Consider the following 23,701-nt stretch of genomic DNA (forward strand, 5'->3'; position numbering starts at 1 on the left):
TGGTAGGGGGCGCTCTTGATGCTTATATTTCCTCAACAACGCCTGATACCAAGGAAAATAAGACAAATGTAGCTAAGATATTAGACGTGTTTTCTAAAGATGCTGTAAAATAAAGTAACTTACTAATCAACTTGATTCAGTCCATCAGTGGCGAAGGAAGGTTGACGGAGCGTGGAAAACATACGCAGCCCACCCCCGAGACGACGACACTTGAAGGATAAATTTACCTCGTCACGTGCGCGAGGTGAAGGAGCGAAAGGCGCGCTGAAGTGTATGGGAAAACATAATCGGCGCGCCGCCCCCTCCAGACGGGGTTTTGACGCCCCCTCTGGTGCAGCGCCCCTATGCGTTGCATGCGCTGCATACCCACTTTTTGCGCCACTGCAGTCCACAGATAAAGCAGACCTCTCCTCCCTCATGATCAGTTCCAGAGCTGAAATCAGAACATCTCCATGTGGCTCAGAAAACATTTTCCAAAACCTCCAAATCTCTCAGTTTCTTCTGCTTTGCCTTCATGAATGACACATTTTCCCTAAATAAATTATCACTGAACTGACCTGAAGGAAGATGGACAAAAAAAATAAAATGTCTGTGATTCATGTTGTTCACCTGCTGCACTAAAACACATGTGATTTGTCAACTTGCTGGGTTTTTAGCAGATAAATTAACAATTTATCTAAATGCAATGTGAAGCAAAATTGGCAAATTAAAAACTGGATTAAAAAAAAGTCAGTTTTCTCTGGATTTCCTGGTGTTCATTTCAAAGCTGGTGAATAACGATCAGCTTTCACACTGAAAACAAATTATAGATGAAGATCTGTTCACTCCACAGAAACTAATACAATCCATAAATATCACTTGATTAAAGACGGAAGACCTGGCAGGAAGCTCAGAGTTACTGATCAGACCTGATCAGTGGAACAAAGCAGCTACAGGATGAAGAAGTTGAGAAATTGATTAACTCTTCATAGAGGGTTAGGGTTATACACCTCCAAGTGGTCTGTTCAGAGACAACTGAAGGTGGTCAGATGGAAGCAGTTTCTCTTTCAGACACTGGAATAAAGACTTTAACAATCAGATACCCATCAGTGGTCAATGTGCCATGACTGTTTGATGATGGAGGCAGATGGTTTAATAAGAACTGTACTGAAAGAAAACCCTTCATCAGTTATGATGGTGAGTTTTTGATGCGGAACGTCTTTAAATGTAACTTAATTCTTAGGAAGAAAAAAGAGCCTCATTATAATGTCTATTATAAAGTATTTCTGTCATAATTACCAAATCTATAAAAATACATTTTTGACTTTTATTCCATAAATCATACAGAAACAATTTTCTTTTAAATCTTTCAAATAGTTCTTTTTGCCCAGGGTCAATGTAATGACACATGAAGCGTGTGTTTACTTATGTAGATAAATTGATCCTGATCAAAGAAGTGATAAAATGGCATGAGGCCTTGACCTACTGCAGAGGTCACCACCATGAAATGGTCACCATCACCAACATGGATGATCAGAGATGGATCCAGGAGAAAGTTAAGGAGGCATCGACTGATTATGTCTGGTTGGGACTGAGCTTCACCTGCACTCTGGATTTCTGGTTCGGGATCAGTGACAATGTGGTCAGCTATCAGAACTGGGCTTTTAGATGGACAGACAGACGACTGAAACATGTCTGGAGCCATGGAGATGGGAGGAGGACATCAGTGGAGGAATAAAGTTTATCCTGACAAATGTAACTTCATCTGTTCTAAAAAGTAAAATCCACACTGCTTTTTTTTACTTTTAGTTTTGTGATTCTTATTAAATGTTGGTTAATGTAAACTACAAAACAAAGACAAATCTTCATCGTTCTACCACTTCCAGTCGTCTTCTTCATAATTTTTCACAGTAGTAACATCCGGTTGTTGATCATGTGACTCATGGGATCCGAAAAAAGTGCTTCCATTGCACTTTTTCTAAATACATCTATTCCCGTACCACATAAACACCACCTCATCCTAGGGCAGAAACGTTAGATTGAAATCATGAGCTTTCTAGAAATTGTCATGTTTCCATTAAGCAAATTTATTTTTGTAATTTCAATTTGCTAAGTTTTATGGTGAATGGAAACTCAGTTCCTGTCAATCTATCTGTGGTTACAGTGTGTGAGAAACCAGGAAGTGTCTTCTTCTCTCCAAACACTAAACTCTCAGGCAGATACTGATTCAGCCTAAACTTAAAACACATAAACAGTTATTACTGTCATCAGTTTGTTCTTTAAGCTTTCTGAAACATTTTTTTAGACGTGATGAAACTATAAGGTATAAACCATAATAATCAGTGGTTTTATATTCAACCTGCAGCAGAGCCTCACCAGTAACATCCTGACTGTTAATATTTCTCTGGAATATCAACCAGGTTCCCAGGATATGGAGGTTGGATCATGGTGTTTATATTTGTACTTCCTTAATAGTTTAATGTTTTCTTGTGAAAGATGTTTTAAATATTTAAATAATGAAATGGTTAAATTCAGCTGCTGTTTGTTTTACCTGGGACAGTTTCAGCAGAGCATCAAGAGGAGAGGAGAGGAAAGGAGAGTGTCTCATTCACTGAGGGGCAAAAAGAAACCTGTAAGTTTTATATCATCACTGTTAGTTTCACTGTTCTCACATTTGTACAATGATGTGTGTGAATGTTGGATTCAAAGCTTTATGTTTGGAAAACGTGACATGAAAATGTGTCTTTGTTTTGCCATTTTGTGTAAGTTTGAAAAGATGTTATTCATTTTTGGCTCCAATATTATATTCTTTAAATTTCCAGAATTTACACATAACTCTATATTGTTAGATTTTGTGATTTTTCACAAATTACATCCTTTTCCTCCATTGAGTAGTTCTTTTACCACATACTTATGAACTTTTACTCAAGTACTTTTTTACTTTTGCTTGAGCAACAATGTGAAAACTACACTACCAGAATAAAACAACTTTTGGTTGCTCTACTTTGTATCCAGTTTATGCCTAAGATGTAAAGTTATTAATAGTTATTTCTGTCAAATAGAGGAACTGTAATAAATATCTGTACTTTAGTCAATTCATCTGTTCTGCTAGATCCTGATTATAGAAGGTTTTTTTTCCATTGTAAACTTTGCATGGATTAGAAATGATTTCTTTCATAAGCAGAATGACTCCACCATAACTTTCCCCACCCTTAGTTTGAATATCCAAATAATTATATTAAAACTTATATTCAATAACAGAGCTGTTATTGAATATAGTGGAGCTCTGCTTGTCATGGAAGGACATAAATAACCTACTGAGAACAAGAACAGTTTTAGGCAAAACAAGATAGGAAAAAAAGGAAGCAGATGGACTCTGTCTGAACTGAGCCTTTGGTACATGACAAGCTTCAATTTTGAATTAATGTTATGTTTAATGTGTTGTATATTTTTATTTCTAAGAAAAACACAGAGCAGAGTGTCTCTCTGTCTGTCTTGGTCTCTCTGCTCTCATTGTTTCTCTGTCCAGTGGAGGGAGAGCTGCAGCTTTTCACTGTTTAAATGTTCTTCATCCAACAGAGACAAACTGCTGGAGGAAAATAATTCATCTGAATCCACAGCAAAGATGCAGTGGAGTCTGATTCTGCTCTTCCTGATGGGTAAGTTGATCTGAAACATGTCTAGACTCTCTGGTTTCTATAAAGGTTGGGCATTAATCTTACCGTTTATCATTTATTGTGATGAATTTCTTATCATGATAAGAATTTTGATATGTCTTTGTCATGATACATTTTAATGAATGATGTTTAAAACTCACCAGAACTTCCCTTACTGTCGAAAAAGTTAAGTTTAGTATTTCCTTCACTGTTTGTTCAATCAATCAGCAATTAGTCATACAAATTATACTTCTATTTTTTTCCCCTTTTTCTGATTACTTAATTTCTCTTTAAAGTATTTTTGAATTTGAATTGAATTTAAGTGACTGGTATCCTAAAGACATCATTGCAAATGCTATGCTTTTAAAATCAGTGTCTGTGTTTGCAGGCCTTGGTTGCTTTTACCTAAGAAAGAATTAACTTCACCTTTGTCTTTATGATAGCAGTACTACAAAAAAATCATAACAAAATTTTAAGTCAATATCACCCAGCCCTAGTTTTAATTAGAGTATATAGACTTTTTTTATTTATTTATTTATAAAAAGAAGAAAGAGAACACAAACACTTCATGTCACATCACACTGCAAACCCTAGTAAAAATGTTATGACGTAATAAATACAAGCACATGTTTTATGTTAACAGATCAGTGTTGCTTCATCACCTGTCAGCTCTATGAGTATCACTACATTAATGAGAATAAGAACTGGACTGAAGCTCAGCAGTACTGCAGAGAGAAACACACTGACCTGGTCACAGTGACTAACATGAAGGACATGAAGAGACTCATCAACATCTCAGCTGGAAATCAGAGTGAAGCTTGGATTGGTCTGATCAGTAAACCAGAATTTAACAGAACATGGTTCTGGTCTCTGACTGGAGTGGAGTTCAATGAAAGTGAGACAAACTGGAAAACAGGAGAACCAAATGATAGAGGAATTCAAGGTTTTGAAAACTGTGGGATTCTGGATAAAGATCTTAAATGGCTAGATCAGGGTTGTCAGTGGTCTGAATATTTCCTCTGCTATGATGGTGAGTATTAAAAAAAACACAGAATCTAAACTCTATAGATTGTCTAATAAAATAATCTGGATAAAATATTTCACACACAAAAAAAGAAAATTAAAGTCTTTCCTCACAAAAAACAGAAATCGTTGCTTTCAGTGCTTCTGCCATTAAACCTGATTTTGTGTTTATCTTAAAAATAGTTATAACAGCTTTACATTTTCTGTTTACTCAACAGAAACTAACACAACCCACAAATACCACTTGATTAAAGACAAGAAGACCTGGACAGAAGCTCAGAGTTACTGCAGAGAGAATCACACAGACCTGATCAGTGGAACGAAGCAGCTACTGGATGAAGAAGTGAAGAAATTGATGAATCCTTTAAATCCAAACAGTAAAGCATACTTTGGTCTATTCAGAGACAACTGGAGGTGGTCAGATAGAAGCAGTTTCTCTTTCAGACACTGGAAAAATGACTTTAACAATTCAGAATCCATCAGTGATCAATGTGCCATGACTGTGTTTGATGATGGAGGCAGATGGAAGAATGTGAGCTGTAATGAAAGAAAACCCTTCATCTGTTATGATGGTGAGTTTTGGTGCAATAAGACAAAGTTTTTAAATGTAACTGAATATGTAGGAAAAAACAAAAGAGCTTTATGATACTGTTAAAGTCTTTCTTTCAATATAAATGCTAAATCTATTAAAATAAATTTTCACATTTACGCATAAATTGCATAAACCATGTAGAAATGTGAAACATTTTAGACCTTTTAGATAGTTCTTGTTGCCCATGCTCTGTGTCTTGCCATAATTGAAGCTGCAGTTACACTGATCTGGTGTTTTTAATACTTCTTGATGCAGATAAAGTGATCCTGATCAAAGAAAATAAAACCTGGGAGGACGCCTTGACCTACTGCAGACAGAACCACCATGACCTGGTCACCATCAGCAACATGGATGATCAGAGATCAGTCCAGCAGGAAGCCCAGTTTGCATCGACTGATTATGTCTGGATGGGTCTGAGCTACGCCTACACTCTGGATCTGTGGTTCTGGGTCAGTGATGAGGCGGTCAGCTATGAGAACTGGGCCTCAAATCCACCAATGGACGACTGTGACATGTCTGGAACCATGGAGACGGGAGGAAAATATAAGTGGTGGAAGAAAAATGACCTTGAGAAATTTAATTTCATTTGTTCTAAAGAGTAAAATCCTCTCTGTTTTTTCTCTTTTTACTTTTAGGTTTGTGGTTCTTATGAAATGTTTTACTGTAAGTTTATTTTTCTGCTGGGAGAAAAGAAAATATTTTCTTTCATTGGTGCTGAGCTTTTTACATAAATCTTGATATGGTCTTTGGTTTTTTTGTGGTTTCAGTAACATGCATGTTTCACAGATTGTTGAGATTGTTTTTTGTTCTGTGGATTGACTGCACTGAAGTGAACTTCATTGTGCTTCTTTACAATGACAATAATGTCTGATTCATATTCTCATTCTCATCATTTATACTTTGTTTTCATTTTTAGCTATTTTAATATTATCTAATTATACAGCAGCATGACATTGTTCTATAAGTTATTAATAATTTTGGCATGTTCTTTCAGAATATTAACATTTGTTTTTTACCAGGATTCATCTTGCAATCAGAAGTTGCGCTTCAATTCCAGCTTCATTTTTGCCACATGCTGATGCTCCCCTGGGCAAATCACTTCACAAGTTACACTGATGTGTGTGTTGGTGTGTGAATGTTTTTCCAGTTATATAAATCTTTTTGTTTCCCATAAATCTCATGTGCATACTCGAGTATTTACTGTGCATGAAAGTCTTTCCAATATTTCTTTTCTTCTGTAATTGATTGATTTCTGTCCATTTTTATCTTCGACTTAACTTTTCTTCATCACAATAAATGACAAGTTTTAACTTTATGGTAATTTGATTTGGGTATTTTGATCATTTTGTTCTTGTGTTTTCAACTTCTATGAAGCACTTTGTGTTTCATCAGACTGCATATAACGTAAACTACAAAAAAAGTTTGACTTTAATTTTTCTTTTTTTTTTTAATTCCTGTCATAAGCTTTTTATACACTCTCCACTTATAATGGAAACACAACCAATCAAAACCTTGTAACAATCTCTGAGCAGCTTTTTAAATGTTTCCACTGGTGATTTAATGATTCATCTTTGGTATTTGTGGTTGGAAGGCCTCCTTGTCATCATCCTAATCTTCAACTCCCTGCTAAGATTCTCTATAAAATTGAAATCCTTACTGTTTCTGGGCCACAGTCTCAGAATGTGAACATTACTTCCAGTAAACAGAAACATGCTAAAATTTAAATATTATTTTAAAGCTAAATCAAGCTATGAGTTAGATTTAAAATCATATTTTTTGGACTGAACTGCCCAGATTGACATTTTTTTACTAAGTTTTAGAGAAATGACAGAAGTAAAACTTGATCAGCAGATGGCAGAACAGTCTAGATAAACAGCAGTCTTGATATGGTTTTATAAAAAATATCCGGGCACCGGAATCGGATAAATATCCATCCAGTCAAGAATTTAGCAGGAACAAATAGTGAAGAGGATTTAAAATGTTTGCCAAGTCATGAGAGAAATTCAGCTTTATTTGTCTCTGTCATGATGGGTTTGAGGTTCTTGACCCACATGCAGAAACACTCAACTCTAGTTAAAGGTTTATTTACAGCTCTGACAAAAAAAAACAAGATATCACAGTCAAAGGGAGATCTACTTCGGTCCAGGGTCCGAGGATATAGTGGTGACTGGAGAGCGAGCGGGGAGAGGCAAGCGGAGCCGGGTAGGCGAGGCTATTTCCAGGTTGTAGGCTGACCAGGTGGTTCACAGGGCTGAAGGGCGGACTGGTTGGTCTTTCCCGCTAGACCGAGAGGGAACGGTGCAGGGGCGGCAGGAGAGGATTCCTCCGAACTCGGGTAACACGAAAGGTTCCAATGAAACTTGCAACGACCTAGGGAGGATCCACAAAGACAGGTTAGATCGTAAAGAAGCTATGAATTAAATAACAGGCTGCTAAGCAACTCTATGAGGGCTCTGTGTACCAATACTGGCAAACACTCTGGCGAGGAGGAACTGGCCGCCTGCTGCTCATATACTCCTCACGGTGATGATTATTTCTTGCAGGTGCGTCAACTGAGACCCGTTGGCCCACCTTTCTGGAAAGATGCAGCCACAAGGCGCCCTCTGGTGGAAAAACACAACTACCCCAGCCTGGTCCCCAACAGTCTCAACTTTTCCTAAACTATCACAAGAGCAAACAAATATAAAAGATTAAAAGCAAAAAATTAGTCATCTTGGCTTTTTTGTTTTTTGCCACGCTCTTGAAAAGACGCTGCAATAAGCGCTGAGCTGTGTGCTCCATTCAGAAATGTCCAGATGTCATCGCATTAGTGAGACACATTCATGTCAATATGAGCTACTGTTTGGGAGGAAGTCAGACATTGTGCTGTTTCTCAAAGTGGACAAAACAAAAGAGATTTAGAGTAAAAAAAACCTTGTTCAATTGACTTACTACAGTTATATCAATCATTTTCATGAGATTGAGTTATGATCAGATTCAAATGACTATCAAGATGCCACTAAGTGACTTGTTATTCATTCCCCTTCAACTTTTCCATGTTTTGTCAGTAAAATCTCAAACGTTATGTTTCACTGGAATTTTATGATAAAGGCCAACACAAAATGGTGACAATTGTGAAGTGGACAAACAAATTTGTAGATAACTCCAAACATTTTTTACAAGTAACAAACTGAAAAGTGCGGTGTGCAAAAGTATTCAGGCAGCCCGAGTCGGTATTTTTGTGGAACCACCTTTTGTCATGATGTGGTGACTGAGAGGTGGTGAGGATGAACGATGAGACCCAGGTAGTGAAGAAATGATGAATTTAATGATAAAGCTCAAACAATCCAATACAGGCAGCACGGCAGAGAGTATAGCACACAGCTAATTACTGGTAGCACTGATACACAGAAGACTGAAATCGAGAGCTAACACTAACCAGGACTTTGCAGTTCCACTGGAGAGCGTTGACATTAAACATGCGCCAAGAACTGACATTAGACAAGAACCCCACAAGAGACAAAGACAACAGGTGGGTTTAAATACACAGGGAGGGTAATCAGGAAAACTAGACACAGATGGGATCAATCAACAGGGAGGACAGGACATCACAGAGACTCAAGGGGGAACAAGGACACAGAAAAAAACAAGAAATAAATACACAAAAACATAGATCGTCACACCTTTTGCTTCAAGCAAAGTGTTGGTAGTGTTTTTACCATCTTTGCACGTCTAGTGACTGAAGTTTTTGTTCATTCTTCTTTGCTAAGCAGCTCCGGCTCAGTCAGATTAGAAGAAGAGTATTTGTAAGCAAAACTTTTCAGATCTTGCCACAGATTTTCGCTTGGGTTTAGGTTTGAACTTTGACTGGGCCGTTCTAACATGAATATGTTTTGTTTTAAACAGACTCCAAAAGGTTTTCCTCCGTGATTGCCCTGCATTCGGCTCCATCCATCTTCCCATCAGCTCTGTTCATCTTCCCTGTCCCTACTGAAGAGAGGCAACCCCAGAGCATGATGCTGCCACCACCATATCCATCTTCCACTTATCCGGGGTCGGGTCGTGGGGGCAGCAGCTTCAGAAGGGAGGCCCAGACTTCCCTCTCCCCAGCCACTTCTTCCAGCTCCTCCGGGGGAACCCCAAGGTGTTCCCAGGCTAGTCGAGAGACATAGTCCCTCCAGCGTGTCCTGGGTCTTCCTCGAGGCCTCCTCCCGGTGGGACGTGCCCGGAACTCCTCCACTTGAGGCAGGACGACCCCCCTGACGCGGAGAAGGCACTCTACCCTTTTCCGGCTCACGACGAAGTTCTGCCGGAGATGAGAGTTGAAGCTCCGTCTCACAGGGGAATCCACAAGACGTTCCCAGCAGACCCTCACTACACGTTTGGGCCTGCCAGGTCTGACCGGCTTCCTCCCCCACCACCGGAGCCAACTCACCACCAGGTAGTGGTCAGTGGACATCCATCCATCCATCTTTACACCCTTGTCCCTAGTGGGGTCAGGAGGGGTACTGGTGTCTATCTCCAGCGAGACGAGAGAGGCGGGTTACACCCTGGACAGGTCACCAGTCTGTCGCATGGCAAGGGCTGAACACCTTTGCACACAAAAAGTATTTTATTTTTATTTTTTACATTTTTAGTGTTTTTATTTGTAAAAAAATGTTTGAATCCTACATAAACTTTTTTCCACTTAACGCATGTACACCACTTTGTGTCGGTATGTCACATACAATTCTAATGAGACATATTTATGTTTGTCATGTGGCAAGATATGGAAAACTTCAAGGGGTGTGAATACTTTTGCAATCCAGTGTGTATGTATGTGGATATGTGTATAAATATGAATATGAAACCAAACCAAGCTTATCTTGTTTTAGTTTACATAGAATTACCAGAAATAATTTCTATTTGCTAAATGTCAGAAAACTTACTGAGAATAATTTTTAGATTTTTTTTTATGTCGTTTTTTGGTAGTTATTTTACCAAATATATTTTTACCCTTATTGCGTTCTTTATGCCTTGAGTATCCATGTTATGACTTCATACGAACATGTGGTACAAAGAAATTAATAGCTGGATTTTGCCACATCTAATATTTCTGTGAAATAGTTATACATTTCTGTACAACAGTTAGTCAATATTCCATGTGTTGTGGAATTTGGGTTTTTCCCATCATAAACTTTCCCTCCTCTGTGTGGATAAAAATGATTTTTTTCATAAGCAGAATATCTACACCACACCTTGCCCCACCCTTAGTTTGAATATCCTAAAAATATGTTCAAATTTAAATTCTCAACAGAGCTGTGTTAGTGGAGCTCTGTTCGTCACAACAGAGACATAATTTTACTCAGAACATTTTCTGGCAAGAAAAGACAAGAATAAAAAAGGCAGATGTAAATTATGAAACATGAGAAAATTATATTAGTCATGTAGCACATGTTGCATAATATTTATAATTAAAGAAAAGGGCTTTAGTGTTTGTCTGTCTTCTTCTCTTCTTGATCTGAAACACAACTAGACTGTCTGGTTTCTGATACATTACAGATTCAACTTTATCACAAAGAAAGTATAATGAGAACACTCAAAAGTCTTTTTGAACCAAGTTATTCTACAAACTCTGGTGGATGTGTTATTTTTTTAGTAACACATGCAGAATTATATTTTATGTTCTCAGATCAGTGTTGCTTCATTGACTGTCAGCTCTATGAGTTTCACTACATTAATGAGAATAAGACCTGGACTGAAGCTCAGCAGTACTGCAGAGAGAAACACCCTGACCTGGTCACAGTGGCTAACAGGAAGGACATTAAGAGACTAAATCTTTTAAATTTTTTCTTTTTTTTATCTGGGTGCTTGGGCCGACCAGCTTTTTCATTTGTTTTACTTGACCCGTATGCCAATGAATTCCAACCTCATATCATGACTTTACAGTTATACCTCATCAAGATCTCAGAAAGGGTTAAGAGTGAAGCTTGGATTGGTCTGTATGATCAAACAGATGGTATCAGAACATGGTTCTGGTCTCTGCCTGGAGTGGAGTTCAATGAAAGTGGGACAAACTGGAAAACAGGATAACCGACTGATGATGGAACTGAGAATTGTAGGTATCTGATTGCAACTCCCAAATGGGGAGATGTGAGTTGCTCTACTGCAAGATATTTCCTGTGCTACAATGATGAGAATGCTTGACTGATTTGCTTGCTATTTCTTCTTTTTCTTTACATAACCACATGGTTTCTTTATACACTTTGTTTTAGATTCTAAATGAAATAAAGAAGCTTAGAAGGAATGTATGTGTGATGTGAATTTACCTAATTACTTCACAGAAACTAATCTAACCCCTAAATACCACTTGATTAAAGAGAAGTCCTGGCAGGAAGGTCAGAGTTACTGCAGAGAGAAACACACAGACCTGATTAGTGGAATGAAGCAGCTACTGGATGAAGAAGTGAAGAAAGTGATGAAGTCTACTAGCAGTAAATCATTTATTGGTCTGTTCAGAGATACCTGGAGGTGGTCAGATGGAAGCGGTTTCTCTTTCAGACACTGGAATGATGATTTTAAAAATGTAGAACACAACAGAGATCAATGTGCTGTGACTGTGTTTTAAGTAAAGGAAGATGGAAGAATGTGAACTGTGCTGAAAGTAAACCGTTCATCTGTTATGATGTGTAATGTAATGTGTTTTTTTATATATACAAGGACGTTTATGTCAATAGTCATGTACAAAATCACATTTGAATCTATGAACGTATTTCTACGTACCTCTGTGTTAATGTTTTTTGAAAGTATTTATTAATCATCTTCATCCACATGTCTGGTTAAAATAAATTAATTTGAAAATGTTTCTATGGAACCAAAGATGCATTTTTATTCACCTTTTTCTGTGAAGTAACATACATAAATGCTATGAACTATTTTCTTATCTCCACCATGACAGATAAAGTGATCTTGATCAAAGAAAATAAAACCTGGGAGGACGCCTTGCACTACTGCAGAGATCACCACCATGACCTGGTCACCATCACCAACATGGATGATCAGAGATGGATCCAGGAGAAAGCTAAGAACGCATCGACTGATTATGTCTGGATTGGACTGCACTACGCCTGGACTCTTCATTTCTGGTTCTGGGTCAGTGACGAGGTGGTCAGCTATCAGAACTGGGCCTCATGTCCAAAGATAGATGACTGTGACGTGTCTGGAGCCATGGAGACGAGAGGAGAACATAAGTGGTTGGAAAAAAAACACAGCGAGACGTTTAATTTCATCTGTTCTAAATATTGAAACAGTTTATCCGTTTCGTGCTGTTTTGCCACAAGTTATTTTTGAATTCTCACAAACACATTTTGGACTATATATTACATAATTATCCTGAATGTAATGCGTATGGGTCATTAACATGTACACAATGCCAATTTAGTAGCAACTTATTTTACCGCAGTGTGATACAAAGTTGTGTTCAGCTGTGCTTAGAAACAAATCATCCCTCAATAGGCTGCTCTGCCAGAACCAGCCAATCAGAGCAGAGAGCAGGGTCGCCTTGACTTTCTTTTGTTGTCCATCATTTCATCTGACAGCGTCAAAAATACTCATCATATTTTTACCCATCAATTTTTAAATAATAATGACATTAACAGGTTATTCAGTTGCTTTTAATTTCATTTGGGCTATTTATTAAGATTCAACTAATTGAACAGAGAATCCAGATCCCGTCAACACATCCAGCAGATGAACACATTTTGTCTACAGAGACAAAAAGTGTGACCCAAACAATAACTACACATTACTTGTAATAATAATTTTTGTAATACCATGTAGTTACTAATAATAATTTGATCTACTTAAATTATGAGCGCTTCACTGGTTGTGGTCTGAACGCGCAGCCTCACAACTTCCTGCTTTTCCACATCTGGAGTTTAGATCGGGGTTATCTCGACACAGTCAGCAGACATTGTGTCTGAGCCAGATCCAACCCGACTGATTAACTTTTTAGTCAGCCTTGGATTAGAAGTCCGAGGCTGAATTACACCCGACATAAAATGTTAACTAAAATTTCACTGATTTTGTTTTTAGATCACCATTTGAGTTTGCAGTGTAGCTTCTCCTTTTTTTAGCTTCTGCTTAATGTCCTCCACGTTAAGCAGAAGCTAGCTAGCTTGAATGCGCAAGCTAGCTAGCATTGGCCAAGCAGAAAAGCAGTTTTCCCGCAACGGTAAATTATTTCTACATTATTAGCAGGTTTAGCATTAGCTGCATGTACATGAAGATGATTCTCTTCGTGTACATTATAGTTCCTTCTCATCAACTGTAAAGCCTAGCCAGCCTCCACCATTTTTCTTTTGACTGCCACAATCTTCTCCATCTCTTCTCCACTCTGTACACCTGTGTACTCTGAGGCTACTTCTTATACTACACTGTTGATTAGTTAGAGCACTGCTGCCACCTAGTGACTGGAGGATGTCTGACAGGAAGAAAAAATGTAATTAGGAACTTTAATTATTCTGACAGTGGCAGGTGGTCGCTCTTCAATCGGTAGGTTATCGGTTCGATTCCCACTTCTTGCCTTCTTGGGCATGAAGACTGGATGGTGCAACAACCTCACTTCTGTCAGACTGTAGCTACGAATCAAACATGAAAAAAATTATAAATAAAATGCTTAAGACATTGCAGTGATGAACTTTTCCTGTAATTTAGGCATTATTCTCCGTTAATGCTAGTTTTACACTTTACCTGTGATGAATTTGTTCTACAAGGAATTTTTAAAAATAAAAAAAACACAGAGGGTTATTTAAAAGGCAAGTGACTACCACGGGAAAAAACAACAACAAAACAACTAGCTGTGTAATAATACACCATCTGTGCAGCTCAGACTCATCCGTAACATGCAATACTGACCATAGACTTTTGGTTTTATGAGGAGCATGTTTGCATAAAAAAGTTGGAGGTTTTTCCCCATCTTCTTACAGAGGTTGTTTCATCTACTTGTTTATGCTTGTGTGTATGAATGGTTTTCTTGTGAAAAAAAGTCCCTGCCTTGCTTTGAATATTTAAATTATGAAACGGGAAAATCCAGCGTCCATTGAGAAATGCTGAAAACCACGATACACACGGGTTACCTGAAACAGTTTTCAGCAGAGGATCAAGAGAAGAGCGTCACAGTTACTGAGGAAGGAAAAAAGGAAGCAGGCGTAAGTTTCAGCTCCCTGAAATGAATGTTACTAATACTTAGAGGTTATGTTTTTATTTTTAATATTATGTCAACATTCCTTCATTTGAAAATTTTTATTTTTCTCTGTCTTCTTCTCTCTGCTCTCATTGTTTCTCTGTCCAGTGGAGGGAGAGCTGCAGCTTTTCACTGTTTAAATGTTCTTCATCCAACAGAGACAAACTGCTGGAGGAAAATAATTCATCTGACAGCAAAGATGCAGTGGAGTCTGATTCTGCTCTTCCTGATGGGTAAGTTGATCTGAAACACGACGTAAAGAGAGTCACCTTTTCACTATCAAACAGAAACTTCAATCAAATTTTTAATTGCATTATATTGAAACTTCCCATATTGTGTATTGATGAAATCCTTATAATCTAATTCCAACATATTTTATGTTCTCAGCTCAGTGTTGCTTCATGGACTGTCAGCTCTATGAGTTTCACTACATTAATGAGAATAAGAACTGGACTGAAGCTCAGCAGTACTGCAGAGAGAAACACACTGACCTGGTCACAGTGACTAACATGAAGGACATGAAGAGACTCATCAACATCTCAGCTGGAGATCAGAGTGAAGCTTGGATTGGTCTGATCAGTAAACCAGAATTTAACAGAATATGGTTCTGGTCTCTGCCTGGAGTGGAGTTCAATGAAAGTGAGACAAACTGGAATAATGGAGAACCAACTGATAAAGGAATTCAAGGTTCTGAAAACTGTGGTGCTGTGTATCAAAATCTAAAATGGCTGGATCAGGGTTGTCAGTGGCCTGGATATTTCCTCTGTTATGATGGTGAGTATTAAGAAAATACAGAATTTAAACTTTATAGTATTTTTGGTAAAACTTTATTTGGCGGGTTGTGAATAAGACTGTCAAGACACTCCCATAAAATGATGTAACACTTGTTATTAAACTTTACCTTTAATAACATAAAGCTACATCATTTTTAAAGTGCAATCAGTAATAGTTTTATAACACATTTATATCAGATCATAATTTCTTGGTTAATGTCAAGTTGTCATAACAGACATTTTGAATAATGTCAACTTTGTATTAAAAGTGTCATAATTTACCGAATGACTCTTTATGACAACAGTCATAAATATTCATGAAGACTTATTGATGTTCATGGCAGGTGTTATGTCAGTCTTATTCACAACCTGTCAAAGTGTTACCTATTGTTTAATAAAACTGTTGGGATAAAATATTTTACAACAAAAGAAAAGTATCAATTTCACTCAGAAGAAACAGAAACCATTGCTTTGAATGCAACTGTTAGTAAACCTGAATTTATGTTAATTTTAAAAAAGTTAGAAATGGAGATTTACATTTATCTGCTCACTCCACAGAAAATAACTTTTAGGAGCAACGTATGTGATGTGAATTTACCTAATTACTTCACAGAAACCAACACAACCCATAAATATCACCTGATTAAAGAGTTGAAGACCTGGCTGGAAGCTCAGAGTTACTGCAGAGAGAATCACACAGACCTGATTAGTGGAATGAAGCAGCTACTGGATGAAGAAGTGAAGAAAGTGATGGAGCCTTTAAATCAAGACAGTAAAGTATACTTTGGTCTGTTCAGAGACAAGTGGAGGTGGTCAGATGGAAGCAGTTTCTCTTTCAGACACTGGAATCTACAGTTTGACAATCCAATATCCAACAGTGATCAATGTGCCATGACTGTGTTTGATGATGGAGGCAGATGGAAGAGTAAGAGCTGTACTGAAAAAAAACCCTTCATCTGTTATGATGGTGAGTTTTTGCTAAAATAAGACGTCTTTAAACCTAAGTGGATATGTAAGAAGAAATAAAAGAGCTTTATGATACCGTTAAAGTCTTTCTGTCAGATAAATACTAAATCTATTTAAATAAATTGTCTCATTTACACATATATTGCATGAACAATGTAGAAATATGAAACATTTCGGACCTCTTAAATTGTTCTTGTAGCTCAGGCTCTGTGTCTCGACATAATTGAAGTTGCAATTACACTGATCTGGTGTTTTTATTGCTTCTTGATGCAGATAAAGTGATCCTGATCAAAGAAAAGATGAACTGGGAGGACGCCTTGTACTACTGCAGAGATCACCACCATGAACTGGTCACCATCACCAACATGGATGATCAGAGATGGATCCAGGAGAAAGTAAAGAACGCATCGACTGATTATGTCTGGATGGGTCTGCGTTACACCTGCACTCTGGATTTCTGGTTCTGGGTCAGTGATGAGGTGGTCAGCTACAAGAACTGGGCCTCAGGTGAACCGATGGACGATGGTGACATGTCAGGAGCCATGGAGACGGGAGGAAAACATCTGTGGAGGAAGAAAAATGACCTTGAGGAATTTAATTTCATTTGTTTTAAACAGTAAAATCCTCTCTGATTTTTATTTTTACCTTTAGGTTTGTTGCTCTTATTAAATCTTTTACTGTACGTTTATTTTCCTGCTGGGAGAAAAAAAGCCATTTGCTTTAATTGGCGTTGAGCTTTTTACATAAATCTTGACATTGTGTTCAGTTTTCCAGTGGGTTCAGTAACATGCATGTGTCACATATCACTTATACTGATTCTCATTTATAGTTTTATTTTTGTAATTTAGCTGCTTTTATATAATCTAATTATGCGGTAACATGACATTGCTCTTTAAGTTGTTGATAACTTTGTCAAGCACTTTCAGAATATTATCTAGAAATTATTTTGCAATCAAAGGTTGTGGGTTTGATTACAGCTTCATCTTGCCAAATACTGATGTTCCCCTGGGAAAGGTACTTTACCCGACATTGCACTGATCTGTGTGTTCGTGTGTGAATGTTTCTCCAGTTCTATAAATCTTTTAATTTTATATATTGTTTAGTGTTTACTCACATATTGGCATGAATGTCTTTCCAATATTCCTTATCTTCTGTAATTGATTGATTTCTGTCACCTTATAATTTTCATCTTAAATTTTCTTAAATCACAAATAATGATGAGTTTTAACTTTAAGGTAATTTGATTTGAGTATTTTGATCGTTTTGTTCTTGAGTTTCCAACCTTTGTGAAGCACTTTGTGTTACGTCAGATTGCATATATAGTTCACTACAAATAAAGTTTGACTTGAATATTTTTCCCATGTAGAGAAATGACAGTGAAAGACTTGATCAGCAGATGGATGAACAGTCCAGTTAAACAGATGATTCAGTCTCAAAATGTTTTTATAAAAAGATTCTGGCAGCAGAATCTGATAAACATCCTCAAGAACATAGCAGGAAAAATAGGTAAAGAAGATTTAAGTCGTTCACCAAGAGTACTACAGTCATGATAGAAATTAAACTCAATTGTTTGTAATCTTTTCTTAAATTGTCATATAAATTCCATTGATTAAAAAATGTAATCAGATTAATCACAGCCCAGTGCTGTGATTAAAAAAAGAAATCACTGAGAATAGAAACCTCTTCTTTCAGAATGTTCTGACCGAGAGGCAGCAACAAATACAACACATAACAAAAAAATACGCATTTTGTTGCATGTCATGATTCATTTTTCTAATAAAAAAATAAATAAAAAAGTAAGAAAAAACATGAACACTGAACATAAATAAATTGGTAAAGCTTTTTACCTAAAACATTATGTAATTAATAATAAAAGTTTCTGCAGTTTTGAAATGAATGATTCACTGGGAGCTTAATTTATCCATCAATTGGGTCCAGTTAAATCCTCATCGGTTACATTCAAGCCAAGCAAAGATTATCTCTTTTTTTTCTCACTAGATTTCTTTAAATTATTACCAAAGCTTTTAATAGGTCAATTCATCTCACTTTCATTTTTCTTTCCTTTTCATGGTTCATAAATAGTTTCCAGAAGAACGATGGCCTCGGCCTGGTTCGACTATTCAAATGTCATTCTCAGTATAGTTGCTATTCAGTGATGTTCATCTAAAGCACTTTGACATTTCGCTGAGGAAAGTTTTCTGCAGATCATCAAGATAAATCGTCCACTTCAATTATTCAATAAGGAAGCACATGTGTGTGTTTTGGCTGTTTTTAATTTTCAGGTTTTATTTTAAATCAAAAACTGTTCTCATAAAAAACTACACACATTTTCAGACTTCTTTCTTCGCTGTTTGGCTCCAGTTCCTTTGCTCAGACCTCGTCATGTTAAAAGCGTCGCACTCAGGGCTTGTAGCCGACAAGAAATGGAAATTTTAAAGAATCGTGAAAAATGTTCCTTCTTCTTTAAAATTACTGTACATTTTTTTTCTTCATAACCTACATGACCATTTCACCATGGCAACATTTCAAAAACATTAAATTAAAATAGATGAAGGAATTACCTAATTAATTATAAATATCTGTACTTTTTAACAGCAGGTATGAGTTTTCAGCACACCGTGGACCTGGCCTGACAATTTGAACAACGGTGACTTACAGGTCCCTCCCTAACAGAGGAGCCTGGAGAGAAACCCAAGAAATCCGCCAGTTTTTCTGCAACAGTAAAGGTTAGGTTAAAAATAAAATGCTTAAGACATTGCAGTTACGAAGTTTTTCTGTAATTTATGTTGAATGTATATTTCTCTGTTAATGCTAGTTTTAAACTTTACCTTCCTTAGCATGTGATGAATTTGTTTTACAAGGAATTTTTAAAAATAAAAAAAAAACATGGAGGTTATTTAAAAGGCAAATGACTACCATGGCAAAACAACAACAACAACAAAACAACTAGCTGTGTAATAATACACCATCTGTGCAGCTCAGACTCACCCGTAACATGCAATACTGACCATAGACTTTTGGTTTTATGAGGAGTATGTTTGCATAAAAAAGTTGGAGGTTTTTCCCCGTCTGCTTACAGAGGTTGTTTCATCTACTTGTTTATGCTTGTGTGTATGAATGGTTTTCTTGTGAAAAAAAGTCCCTGCCTTGCTTTGAATATTTAAATTATGAAACGGGAAAATCCAGCGTCCGTTGAGAAATGCTGAAAACCACGATACACACGGGTTACCTGAAACAGTTTTCAGCAGAGGATCAAGAGAAGAGCGTCACAGTTACTGAGGAAGGAAAAAAGGAAGCAGGCGTAAGTTTCAGCTCCCTGAAATGAATGTTACTAATACTTAGAGGTTATGTTTTTATTTTTAATATTGTGTCAACATTCTTTCATTTGAAAATGTTTTTTTTTTTTTTTCATCCAACAGAGACAAACTGCTGGAGGAAAATAATTCATCTGACAGCAAAGATGCAGTGGAGTCTGATTCTGCTCTTCCTGATGGGTAAGTTGATCTGAAACACAACGTAAAGAGAGTCACCGTTTCACTATCAAACAGAAACTTCAATCAAATTTTTAATCGCATTATATTGAAACTACCCATATTGTGTATTGATAAAATCCTTATAATCTAATTCCAACATATTTTATGTTCTCAGCTCAGTGTTGCTTCATGGACTGTCAGCTCTATCAGTTTCACTACATTAATGAGAATAAGAACTGGACTGAAGCTCAGCAGTACTGCAGAGAGAAACACACTGACCTGGTCACAGTGACTAACATGAAGGACATGAAGAGACTCATCAACATCTCAGCTGGAGATCAGAGTGAAGCTTGGATTGGTCTGATCAGTAAACCAGAATTTAACAGAATATGGTTCTGGTCTCTGCCTGGAGTGGAGTTCAATGAAAGTGAGACAAACTGGAATAATGGAGAACCAACTGATAAAGGAATTCAAGGTTCTGAAAACTGTGGTGCTGTGTATCAAAATCTAAAATGGCTGGATCATGGTTGCCAGAACACAAAATATTTCCTCTGTTATGATGGTGAGTATTAAGAAAACACAGAATTTAAACTTTATAGTATTTTTGGTAACACTTTATTTGGCGGGTTGTGAATAAGACTGTCAAGACACTGCCATAAAATGACGTAACACTTGTTATTAAACTTTACCTTTAATAACATAAAGCTACATCATTTTTAAAGTGCAATCAGTAATAGTTTTATAACACATTTATATCAGATCATAATTTCTTGGTTAATGTCAAGTTGTCATAACAGACATTTTGAATAATGTCAACTTTGTATTAAAAGTGTCATAATTTACCGAATGACTCTTTATGACAACAGTCATAAATATTCATGAAGACTTATTGATGTTCATGGCAGGTGTTATGTCAGTCTTATTCACAACCCGTCAAAGTGTTACCTATTGTTTAATAAAACTGTTTCGATAAAATATTTTACAACAAAAGAAAAGTATCAATTTCACTCAGAAGAAACAGAAACCATTGCTTTGAATGCAACTGTTAGTAAACCTGAATTTATGTTAATTTTAAAAAAGTTAGAAATGGAGATTTACATTTATCTGCTCACTCCACAGAAAATAACTTTTAGGAGCAACGTATGTGTGATGTGAATTTACCTAATTACTTCACAGAAACCAACACAACCCATAAATATCACCTGATTAAAGAGTTGAAGACCTGGCTGGAAGCTCAGAGTTACTGCAGAGAGAATCACACAGACCTGATCAGTGGAATGAACCAACTGCAGGATGAAGAAGTGATGGAGCCTTTAACCCAGATACAATCTTCAAATAATGACCATATAGCTTACACAGGTCTGTTCAGAGACAACTGGAGGTGGTCAGATGGAAGCAGTTTCTCTTTCAGACACTGGAATCTACAGTTTGACAATCCAATATCCAACAGTGATCAATGTGCCATGACTGTGTTTGATGATGGAGGCAGATGGAAGAGTAAGAGCTGTACTGAAAAAAAACCCTTCATCTGTTATGATGGTGAGTTTTTGCTAAAATAAGACGTCTTTAAACCTAAGTGGATATGTAAGAAGAAATAAAAGAGCTTTATGATACCGTTAAAGTCTTTCTGTCAGATAAATACTAAATCTATTTAAATAAATTGTCACATTTACACATATATTGCATGAACAATGTAGAAATATGAAACATTTCGGACCTCTTAAATTGTTCTTGTTGCTCAGGCTCTGTGTCTCGACATAATTGACGCTGCAATTACACTGATCTGGTGTTTTTATTGCTTCTTGATGCAGATAAAGTGATCCTGATCAAAGAAAAGATGAACTGGGAGGACGCCTTGTACTACTGCAGAGATCACCACCATGACCTGGTCACCATCACCAACATGGATGATCAGAGATGGATCCAGGAGAAAGTCAAGAACGCATCGACTGATTATGTCTGGATGGGTCTGCGTTACACCTGCACTCTGGATTTCTGGTTCTGGGTCAGTGATGAGGTGGTCAGCTATAAGAACTGGGCCTCAGGTGAACCGATGGACGACTGTGACATGTCTGGAGCCATGGAGACGGGAGGAAAACATCAGTGGAGGAAGAAAAATGACCTTGAGGAATTTAATTTCATTTGTTCTAAACAGTAAAATCCTCTCTGATTTTTATTTTTACCTTTAGGTTTGTTGCTCTTATTAAATCTTTTACTGTACGTTTATTTTCCTGCTGGGAGAAAAAAAAACATTTGCTTTAATTGGCGTTGAGCTTTTTACATAAATCTTGACATTGTGTTCAGTTTTCCAGTGGGTTCAGTAACATGCATGTGTCACATATTATCACTTATACTGATTCTCATTTATAGTTTTATTTTTGTAATTTAGCTACTTTTATATAATCTAATTATGCGGTAACATGACATTGCTCTTTAAGTTGTTGATAACTTTGTCAAGCACTTTCAGAATATTACCATTAACTATTTACTAGAAATTATTTTGCAATCAAAGGTTGTGGGTTTGATTACAGCTTCATCTTGCCAAATACTGATGTTCCCCTGGGAAAGGTACTTTACCCGACATTGCACTGATCTGTGTGTTCGTGTGTGAATGTTTCTCCAGTTCTATAAATCTTTTAATTTTATATATTGTTTAGTGTTTACTCACATATTGGCATGAATGTCTTTCCAATATTCCTTATCTTCTGTAATTGATTGATTTCTGTCACCTTATAATTTTCATCTTAAATTTTCTTAAATCACAAATAATGATGAGTTTTAACTTTATGGTAATTTGATTTGAGTATTTTGATCGTTTTGTTCTTGAGTTTCCAACCTTTGTGAAGCACTTTGTGTTACGTCAGATTGCATATATAGTTCACTACAAATAAAGTTTGACTTGAATATTTTTCCTATGTAGAGAAATGACAGTGAAAGACTTGGTCAGCAGATGGATGAACAGTCCAGTTAAACAGATGATTCAGTCTCAAATTGTTTTTATAAAAAGATTCTGGCTGCAGAATCTGATAAACATCCTCAAGAACATAGCAGGAAAAATAGGTAAAGAAGATTTAAGTCGTTCACCAAAAGTACTACAGTCATGATAGAAATTAAACTCAATTGATTGCAATCTTTTCTTAAATTGTCATATGAATTCCATTGATTAAAAAAATTTAACCAGATTAATCACAGCCCAGTGCTGTGATTAAAAAAAGAAATCACTGAGAATAGAAACCTCTTCTTTCAGAGTGTTCTGACCGAGAGGCAGCAACAAATACAACACATAACAAAAAAATACGCATTTTGTTGCATGTCATGATTCATTTTTCTAAAAAATAAATAAATAAATAAAAAAGTAAGAAAAACCATGACTGAGCATGAATAAACTGGTAGAGCTCTTCACCTAAAAACATTATGTAATTAATAATAAAAGTTTCTGCAGTTTTGAAATGAATGATTCAGTGGGAGCTTAATTTATCCATCAATTGGGTCCAGTTAAATCCTCATCAGGAACATTCGAGCTAAGCAAAGGTTATCTCTTTTTTTTCCTCATCAGATTTCTTTAAATTATTACCAAAGCTTTTAATAGGTCAATTCATCTCACTTTCATTTTTCTTTCCTTTTCATGGTTCATAAATAGTTTCCAGAAGAACGATGGCCTCGGCCTGGTTCGACTATTCAAATGTCATTCTCAGTATAGTTGCTATTCAGTGATGTTCATCTAAAGCACTTTGACATTTCGCTGAGGAAAGTTTTCTGCAGATCATCAAGATAAATCGTCCACTTCAATTATTCAATAAGGAAGCACATGTGTGTGTTTTGGCTGTTTTTAATTTTCAGGTTTTATTTTAAATCAAAAACTGTTCTCATAAAAAACTACACACATTTTCAGACTTCTTTCTTCGCTGTTTGGCTCCAGTTCCTTTGCTCAGACCTCGTCATGTTAAAAGCGTCGCACTCAGGGCTTGTAGCCGACAAGAAATGGAAATTTTAAAGAATCGTGAAAAATGTTCCTTCTTCTTTAAAATTACTGTAAA

At 36.6% G+C, this 23,701-nt stretch overlaps 4 protein-coding genes across 5 annotated transcripts; all 4 read left to right on the plus strand.

Annotated features, from left to right (window-relative positions):
* The first annotated feature begins 4,113 nt into the window (after nt 1-4,113).
* Nucleotides 4,114-6,527, plus strand: LOC103480338 (C-type mannose receptor 2-like). The gene is made up of 3 exons (XM_081599698.1): nt 4,114-4,665; nt 4,877-5,230; nt 5,506-6,527. The coding sequence occupies exons 1-3, from the start codon at nt 4,269-4,271 to the stop codon at nt 5,850-5,852; spliced, it is 1,098 nt and encodes a 365-aa protein (XP_081455824.1). The 5' UTR covers nt 4,114-4,268; the 3' UTR covers nt 5,853-6,527.
* Nucleotides 6,528-10,890: 4,363 nt separating this feature from the next.
* LOC145548879 (secretory phospholipase A2 receptor-like) lies at nt 10,891-12,513 on the plus strand. Its single transcript, XM_081599944.1, has 3 exons — nt 10,891-11,293; nt 11,589-11,816; nt 12,167-12,513. The coding sequence occupies exons 1-3, from the start codon at nt 10,891-10,893 to the stop codon at nt 12,511-12,513; spliced, it is 978 nt and encodes a 325-aa protein (XP_081456070.1).
* Nucleotides 12,514-13,993: 1,480 nt separating this feature from the next.
* Nucleotides 13,994-17,729, plus strand: LOC145548761 (C-type mannose receptor 2-like). 2 transcript variants are annotated; one of them, XM_081599694.1, is made up of 5 exons: nt 13,994-14,417; nt 14,561-14,685; nt 14,840-15,226; nt 15,839-16,192; nt 16,465-17,729. In XM_081599694.1, the coding sequence occupies exons 2-5, from the start codon at nt 14,652-14,654 to the stop codon at nt 16,809-16,811; spliced, it is 1,122 nt and encodes a 373-aa protein (XP_081455820.1). In that variant the 5' UTR covers nt 13,994-14,417; nt 14,561-14,651; the 3' UTR covers nt 16,812-17,729. The 2 variants fall into 2 exon arrangements, with proteins under 2 accessions (XP_081455820.1, XP_081455819.1); XM_081599693.1 differs by having other exon boundaries at nt 14,611-14,685.
* Nucleotides 17,730-18,121: 392 nt separating this feature from the next.
* On the plus strand, nt 18,122-22,574 carry LOC145548760 (C-type mannose receptor 2-like). Its single transcript, XM_081599692.1, has 5 exons — nt 18,122-19,492; nt 19,611-19,685; nt 19,840-20,226; nt 20,841-21,203; nt 21,476-22,574. The coding sequence occupies exons 2-5, from the start codon at nt 19,652-19,654 to the stop codon at nt 21,820-21,822; spliced, it is 1,131 nt and encodes a 376-aa protein (XP_081455818.1). The 5' UTR covers nt 18,122-19,492; nt 19,611-19,651; the 3' UTR covers nt 21,823-22,574.
* Nucleotides 22,575-23,701: the final 1,127 nt, after the last annotated feature.

This window comes from Poecilia reticulata, chromosome 18, assembly GCF_904066995.2.
Source record: "Poecilia reticulata chromosome 18, P_reticulata-male-v2, whole genome shotgun sequence".
NCBI lineage: Eukaryota > Metazoa > Chordata > Actinopteri > Cyprinodontiformes > Poeciliidae > Poecilia > Poecilia reticulata.

Coding starts and splice junctions, on each gene's coding strand:
- LOC103480338 (XM_081599698.1), top strand. CDS start 4,269: ATGTTAACAGATCAGTGTTGCTTCATCACCTGTCAGCTCTATGAGTAT. Junction 4,666..4,876: donor ATATTTCCTCTGCTATGATG/GTGAGTATTAAA, acceptor TTTACTCAACAG/AAACTAACACAACCCACAAA. Junction 5,231..5,505: donor ACCCTTCATCTGTTATGATG/GTGAGTTTTGGT, acceptor TTCTTGATGCAG/ATAAAGTGATCCTGATCAAA.
- LOC145548879 (XM_081599944.1), top strand. CDS start 10,891: ATGTTCTCAGATCAGTGTTGCTTCATTGACTGTCAGCTCTATGAGTTT. Junction 11,294..11,588: donor AAGTGGGACAAACTGGAAAA/CAGGATAACCGA, acceptor ACTTGATTAAAG/AGAAGTCCTGGCAGGAAGGT. Junction 11,817..12,166: donor AGAACACAACAGAGATCAAT/GTGCTGTGACTG, acceptor CCACCATGACAG/ATAAAGTGATCTTGATCAAA.
- LOC145548761 (XM_081599694.1), top strand. CDS start 14,652: ATGCAGTGGAGTCTGATTCTGCTCTTCCTGATGG. Junction 14,686..14,839: donor GATTCTGCTCTTCCTGATGG/GTAAGTTGATCT, acceptor TTATGTTCTCAG/CTCAGTGTTGCTTCATGGAC. Junction 15,227..15,838: donor ATATTTCCTCTGTTATGATG/GTGAGTATTAAG, acceptor ATTACTTCACAG/AAACCAACACAACCCATAAA.
- LOC145548760 (XM_081599692.1), top strand. CDS start 19,652: ATGCAGTGGAGTCTGATTCTGCTCTTCCTGATGG. Junction 19,686..19,839: donor GATTCTGCTCTTCCTGATGG/GTAAGTTGATCT, acceptor TTATGTTCTCAG/CTCAGTGTTGCTTCATGGAC. Junction 21,204..21,475: donor ACCCTTCATCTGTTATGATG/GTGAGTTTTTGC, acceptor TTCTTGATGCAG/ATAAAGTGATCCTGATCAAA.